Source organism: Montipora capricornis, chromosome 4 (genome assembly GCF_036669925.1).
Source record: "Montipora capricornis isolate CH-2021 chromosome 4, ASM3666992v2, whole genome shotgun sequence".
Lineage (NCBI taxonomy): Eukaryota > Metazoa > Cnidaria > Anthozoa > Scleractinia > Acroporidae > Montipora > Montipora capricornis.
Genome location: NC_090886.1, coordinates 54191000 through 54198827, shown reverse-complemented (window position 1 = coordinate 54198827; position 7828 = coordinate 54191000). Strand labels below are relative to the sequence as shown.

Sequence of the window (7828 nt, the reverse complement as noted above, 5' to 3'; positions counted from 1 at the left end):
CTCTTTGACTTATGAAAGCAGTCAAAGGGAACAATTACCACAAAAGATGTTCAAATTGCGCGATTTTTCCAAGTTTACATAATCCCAGTCAAACAATACCATGTTGAAAGTTTGGCTCGCGCCCACAAAAGCTCTCAATGTCCATTGGCTTTTGTCAGAGTGAACTGTCAATTCGTTTTGACAGGCGGAGTCAAAAGATATCAGAAGCAGAGCGCGTAAATGTGTTGTCTTTCAACAAGCTAATTGACGTGTTGCATGGCGAACTGAGTGCTTTCCGAGTCGCGCGCTTTCATCCCGTCACTTTTGCATTCCGTGCCTCAAACTTTATGCAAATTTGGTTCGAGGAATAAAGTAATGCGCCGCAGTCAAGAAAATCCGCAAACTCTCCTTTTCAATCCACTTTACTGCCCCGTTCAGCAGCTGCTTGAGTCAATCGCGCCACCCACCGTGCACGTAGAAGAGTTACTCGCATAAATTTCACGCGTGGATCCCTGTACTTTACATAAACGTATTCACATCCACAGTTGACGGAGAATTGAATTGGCAAGCGAGCTGACACAACTGTCTGGATGAAGGCGCAGATTTGCAATATGGTTCAAAAATGTGCAGGATGCGAGTTACCCATCTCGGACAAATTCCTGCTGAAGGTTTTGGATCGAGTGTGGCACGTCAAATGTGTACACTGCCATGACTGCAAAAGCGCACTCACGAACAAGTGTTTTTCCCGTGAGGGAAAGCTGTTTTGTAAGAACGACTTTTACAGGTAAACTGCTCATAATCGGTCGAAATCTTAAAACCGCCTACTGATTTAGTGCCTTGTCAGAGTTTGCCCGGAGCCGGTTAATTCGATCACCGACAGTTAAATGTTCGGTTTTCTTTTTGAAATTCTCAGGCGTTATGGAACCAAATGTGCTGGCTGCTGTTTGGGGATTTCGCCAAACGACATGGTAAGACGAGCCAAACACTTGGTTTTTCACGTCAAATGTTTCAATTGCTCCACCTGCAACCGACAAATCTTGACTGGAGATGAACTGTATTACGTGGGAGATAGTAAATTCGTTTGTAAGGAAGACTACTACCAATCACGCTTGCCAGCCAAGTCCGGTGAGTAAGTAGAAAAGGAATTGCTTTGTTTATTAATACACAAACGGTGATTTAATCTTAATAGATCTAATTTTTGTGTCGTGTGCTGCATTGTTTCGCAGACTCTGATTCCGAAGAAAAGGATCTTAGCTATGGTTTGGACGAAGATTTTGACATAGCGCTTGGAACGAAAAGAAGAGGTCCACGCACCACGATAAAAGCCAAGCAACTAGAGGCTCTCAAGGCAACATTTGCAGCGACACCGAAACCATCCAGAAATATCCGTGAAAAATTGGCCCAAGAAACGGGTTTAAATATGCGAGTCATACAAGTTTGGTTTCAGAATAGAAGATCGAAAGAAAGGAGACTTAAACAACAAGGAGTAGGTCAGCCAAACGGAGCCACAAACCGCGCGATGAGGTCAGGAAGACGATCAAGGAGAGCGAGAGGTGAGAACCTTGGAAACGAAACAGCACAAAACACCGAGCAGTCAATCAACACATCGCACATGAATTACTCAGGTGAGGCTACAAAAACTAAGGTGCTGTCTAAACACTTAACCTCTATTCACGTTTTCATAACAAGCCTCTCCTGAGGCCTATCCATCTCCGTCCCGAACCCGGCATTTGAGCTTAGATGGATTTTTTTTTTGAGGGAAGGCGAGAGCGTTCTGTGTGGTTGTATGACGGGGAATATATCAGTCAATGTTAAATGGAAAACACTCGAGTGAATGTTTGAGAAGCACTCGAGAACTCTTCAATTAGATAGCATTAACAGTGGCCGTGACAATTTCTCCACTTGCCTGAAGCTGTAAAAAAACTTGATGCACTTGATAAGTTGCCCATAGAGATGGGAAGTTTTACGAAGAACGTTTTTAAATAGTCATCTGTGGGCTTGAGCAGCGGTGCAGACCAAAAGCGTTCACTTCTAACCGCACAAAACTGAGCATTTTTGTTTGACCGCCGCACCGCTAAGTGGTCATCACAAACGTATTTTCTTTCCAAAATCTGGCAAGTTACCAAAAGATACTTAAAATAACGAATTTGAATAATTCGCATTTCAACCTCCCATTGTTTTGGAAGGACATTATTCAACCATTTTGGCTGTCTTGAGAATTTTAGCTCTTTTATGAGAAGCAACAGCTGTGGCAACAGTTTTCGTGCGGATCGAGCCAAACTCGACAGAAAACTTCTAAGCTAAAAATAGCTGGTAAAGGGCAACATGCGATGCAATATCCCAAGACATTTAATATGGGCTGGCAGGAAATGGCAAAATGGAAATGCTCTTTATCGCGAGTTTTGTTTAATGATAAGGGATTCACCGGGCATAAGCTTGGTGTAAGTTACTTCCTTGAGATATTAGACGTCTCGACGGACTAACGTTTAAAGCTCCCGCAAGATTCGCAGTTGTATAGCAAGGCGGAAATAGTCGGCTCTCAAAATGTCGTGATTTTAGCCAGTCCATATGCTAAAATTGAATTTCTTGCCACTCGATTGAGAAACAAACTACATACTGTTTTAAGATGCCTCACGTCTTCAATAATTCAAAGGATTTGTCGTTTAGCTTTTGAAAGTAAAAAACCCTAAGTCCCTGAAAATAGGTTTGTTAGAGCGATTTAAACTTGAAAGCAAGTAAGAATATTTTTTATGAGGGGAAAAGTATTTCTTCAGTGCACTTTTCAAAAAATCTTTGCAAGAATAATTGCTTTAACTACCGACTGATGAGGCAGTTTAAAATCTTCACCATACAAAAATGCACATCGGAAAAAAAGCAAAGGAGTCAGTCCTTGAAGCTAAAGGGATCAATCCTTTCAGAATAAGCCCTTTCCTCCTTGACAATTTTCGAAATCGAGATCACGAAATATGCATTTTCTGGTTTGGTATTTGTCATGTTAAAAGAATCCACCGGCCTTAAGGTCCATATTTGTCAAAGAAAAGTTTATTCGAATGAATTCGGAATCTTTACTAAGAGAAATCCTATCTCGTAAACATGCACAAAGTTTAAAATTGTAGAATAAAAACTTTGAACAACGGATTTTTGCCACCTCAACATCCGGCAACATTCCGCCTTGTAACATCGCCCTTTACTGACACAAAAAATGAGCTTGTTTACAACGAGAGCGCCAAACGTCGCCTCAGTAATCGCGTTTTCAGTCACATATCGATCAGACACTATGGGATAGGGATGTTCTATGCGGATGTAATTGACTAGGAATTAAATGTTTCTTGTTTCTTATTGAAATGCTTTTTTCTTTCCTTACACTTAGCTTCCCAAAATGCGCACTTTCCTACGGCGCCCTTTGATGATTTTTACATGAAGGCTGATCCTGGTTTACTAACCGACGTGACTACTTCCTTAGACAATTCTCAAATGCTTCATAACACGGGTTTTAGCAGCCAAGGAATCGGTATGCCACCGAATTCTGTTAACGATGGAAGCCCAGGGATACAAATTAGCAACTGTGCTGTAGGGCAAAACACGAACTGCGTCATGTATGACACGGCAGCAGTCGGCAGACCAGTGCATAACACCATCCCATCTTCTGCTGAGGTCTGGTGAAAATGAAAATAAAATTACCTACAATTTGCAGTTGTCTATGTGCTTTGTGGAGGGACCAGGACCAGAGGGAAAAAATATTCAATGGATATTGGAAACAAAGACAGCAAAATCCCACTGAAAACAGGATAGTAGACTTGAATACGATTTTAATCCACTCTTGAGCCGAGAGATTGGAATAAAATGCACGGAATAAAGGGAAGGATACGTTGATTATCGTGTTCAGCGACGAACACATGTTTGGGTGAACTTGGACCGAGAGAAAGAAAAGCATAGTTATCGCTGAATTGAATCAATGAAGTGCGCCGAGGTTCAGAAACACCACTGGCCATTAGAAAGATTAAGGAAATAATGACCCCAGGCAATACATTAGCGAGGGAGGTTTGGCGGAAATCAGATGTACAGAAAAGCAAATGTGAAAGAAAAATCATGACAACTTAACAGATGAAACTCACTCAAATATAAAGCTTCGATAGAGTAAAATGTAACTTATATGATAGTTCGCCGGTAAACGAACATCTGTATGAATTTGTAAATGTTTTTAAAGAATATTTTATAGCATCAGGCGTGTGTTACGCAAGAGGTTTTGAAATTTGAAAACATAACTCCTGACAAGAGAAAAAGGCTGCTGGAAATCTGAAAAAAAGATTTTATTGACATATGTGCAACTCTTACATAAGAAAATAATAGGAAGAACCTGCTGGTCCTGGAGAGTTCAGATTTCCATTCAAGAATAAATAACACCCTTTTAACAGGTGTATATCATGTGTGTTTACTCACGACGAAAAGATTTGCACTTTGCTGAGCGCATCTCACGAAAACCTCACTGAGAAATTTAACAAAAGTGCGTTTGCTTGCTTCCTGTCTCTCATACACTGCTTACGCATCTTTTCAACGCAAACCACCCCTGGTTCACTCAAAAAGAGCTCGAGTGAAATGGATGCAGTTTAGATTCCCTTTGTTTTTAGCTCCTTGTTGGTTGATTAAGAAATGCATTGCTACGGTCCTGTGTTAAAAAGATTTGACCAAAGGCGCCTCGGGAGCTCGAGTTGAGTATTCTCCCACAAGATTGCTTACAAAAACAAACAAGCCAAAACAAGCTCCGTAGACGGAACCTCTTTGAAAAGAGCTTAGCAGGCGGGCGACAGAAAAACGCAAAACACATGGATTTTACGAAAAGACCACCTAATGTTTTGACAAACAGACTCCGGTCTCGTTTCTTTTAAAAGGCCAAACTGGCTCATGTTTTATGCACGAGCCACACGAGAGGCCTTTTAAACCAAGAATCTCGAGTTGGCCGAGTCAGCGGGTGGCTGATTACTTCTTGTCCACAGCCAAGTCATATTTTTGGCTGCTTTTGTTCAAGTCGACTTAATCCTGCCTCATAGCAATCGTGTGCAAAAAGCAACGCGGTTTGTTGAAAGCCATTACAGTCCCTTACGCACGAATTCTCACAAATCACTTTAACACTAAAAAATAGAAATCAGTTAAAAGATGTGGGTTTGGCCCTTGTGGATCAACAGGAAATTCAATAAATCGGTTCTAATTAATTTTAATTTCTAGAAAAGAAGAAGTCAAATTTATGTACATATTTAGTCTGCCCTCGAGCAACAGTCATGATTTTCTGAAGTGGTTCGTACTTTTTTAAATGGACAGTTCTCCACAAATGGAAAAAAAAATCATTGTTACTTTGTTCCAGTTGAACGTAGTAAGGAAACATGCTAGTTAACTTCTTTATGGTAGCAGTATAAATTGTGAACAGTCATCGCGGTCAGCTGACCTTGCTTTTTGTAAACGATTGGAATCGCAAAGCACTTTATGAAGTCAGCTGCCGGCAAAATTCGAACCCTTTCCTGAACATCCGGTTCATTTCATTTCGTTTATCGTTGTTTAAAGAGACCGGCCACATTTTAACAAAAACAGTCACCAATTCTCTTTTTTTGTCGTTAAGTGCACTTTCGTGTCTAAGTACTAAGAAAGCAAACCTTTCACTTGCGCAGTGAATTGCTTTTTTTTTATATCACTGCGATGTCGTGAAGCTGATCACACACTGTTATGTCACTTCCTTTTCTGCTAAAAGGGCTCAGTGTCGCTCGTTGATGGACAATTAGAGTTTGGCTAAACAGGCTTTTCTCTTGTTAATTGCCCAAAAGCTAAGTGAATATTCGGAATATTAAACATTTCTTTGCATAAGGCGGTTTGTTTGATCATCTTGGATAACTTTAAGTGTTTACTAATCAAAACTCTCGAGGGTTATCATTAGTGCTTCCTTTTTCACTTCTAAAAGCTTTTAAGTGAAAACTAAGCACTCTCCCAATGCCATGCGCGCGACCAATGGGCGGCCAATTCAATTGCTGCAACTGTCGATGGAGAATCTTGCGTATGTTCGGCAAATGACTCAAATACTTTAAAGGCTTGTAGTCTCTCTGGAAAAATGCTAATTTTGAAACTTGGAGCTGTCTTGCTGATGTCGTACAAGTATGCGTTTCAGTACCTTAGATCATTGACGGGAGCGCGATGAAAAGCTGACTATTTCATATCGCAAACGTTTTAAATTGAGAATCTAAATATTTGCCCAAAATTCATAATGGTTTGTAAAATTAGCGCTGTCTATGTAAAAAACGTCAAAATTGTCTAATACACAGGTGATGTCGGCGATTCGCTCTAGATCACACTTGTTCAAACAGGCTAGAATATACGAGAAAAGAGCTTTTTATTTTGTCCGTTGGGGGACATTCTTAAGAGCTGTATTATAATCTGAAAGCGTTCTCTTCTAGAAGCGTTTTGTCGTGGCATCCTCTCTTATCAACCACAAATGATTTCAGATTTACCTAAATGGAATATGAGAATCACCTGATATAGATAATTTAACCCGGCGCGACCTCAAATGAAACCACAGAGCCGGCACACCTTGCCTACGGCTATTTCTGCCGCTTCGGTTGTCGATGTGATAGAAAACTATGAAGAGAAGAGAATCTCAGAGCACTTAATTACGGCCTATAATAATTTCTTGCGAGCCTATCAATTCGATTGACGTGTTAAGTACTGCCTTAAGGCTTCAATAAAGAACAACCTATGATGTGAAAGTATCGTTGAAATTCCGAACCAGAGAACGCTTGGCAAGTTTTCGCCCACTGTACACTTGCTAAAATCATTAACGTCTCATGTTAATATGTTATTTTAACTCAACGCGAAAATTTCATGATCGCAAACAAAACGTCGAAAAGAAAGGAATCATTTCCCCTTTTGTCAAACCAACCGAAGATGCCTGAACCAAAAAATATCACTAATGGCAACAACACCACATGAGAAATACGCCGTTTTTAGTTGTCACGTTTCCAGCGTCAGACAAGAGGCAGAAGAAAGGGCCATAACGGTACTCATACCACTTAAATGTAAATAACAGCGCAAAGAACAACGGACCGTTACCAAGTTTTTAATCTCAAGGAGTCTGATCTTTACAAACTAGATTCTGTGGGATCTGATTATATTCTCCCGTGTGTTGAGCTTACAAGAGGCGCGTTGATTAAAAGGTTGCTCATTATTAAAAAAAATGGTTATCATTTTTTTTTTCCAAGCAGTCGGGAAGGGTTCCAAAATCTAAAATCACGGTTAGTTGACATAGCGGACCTGAAAATCACCTCCATTAGTCGTAATCGTTTGGCCTTTTCTCTTTAGACCCAGAGAGGGCCAGCTCTGCATGGCACCAGCAGCTTTTTTAAACATGATATAGGACAATGTATGCTCGTAAAGGTTCGCAGTTTTCGTTTAGCCACTTCTAATGACCCCACATGGCCCTTGCGTTTTAGCCCCCTTTGAGACCAAACGCACAAAGCAATAGAACTCGGCGGGCAAAACAAAGGTATTTTCGTTAAGATCTTCATTGTTCGATATAGTGTTAATTCTTTCTAGGAAATGTTGGTGCTTGGAGACCAAGACGCTTTAGCATAAAATTCCAATGCGCCTCACATCCACCCTCACGTTTCACAAATTAGCGATTTCGGTTAAAATAAAGACGTCAGCGTAGACATTGTGGTGAAGACACAACATTTCACGTTGCTATGCAGCACACAAATGCCAATTTATGAGCTTTCGTAGTGTGAAGGGTTTTTCGGATTTAGAGCGAGCAAGCGGACGGTTAGCCGAGGAGGGAAATGGGTCGGGAAACGCCCTATTCCACACTCCGTTT

At 40.8% G+C, this 7828-nt stretch overlaps 1 protein-coding gene across 1 annotated transcript in view; it reads left to right on the top strand.

Annotated features, from left to right (window-relative positions):
• The first annotated feature begins 336 nt into the window (after positions 1-336).
• LOC138046834 (uncharacterized) overlaps positions 337-7828 on the top strand; it is a 19611-nt gene continuing 12119 nt past the window's right edge. Inside the window, exons 1-4 of the mRNA XM_068893413.1 lie at positions 337-763; positions 893-1104; positions 1206-1604; positions 3350-3633. Of these exons, the coding sequence (XP_068749514.1) occupies positions 570-763; positions 893-1104; positions 1206-1604; positions 3350-3633 (1089 nt within the window). The 5' untranslated portion in view covers positions 337-569. The remainder of the gene's footprint in view (positions 764-892; positions 1105-1205; positions 1605-3349; positions 3634-7828) is intronic.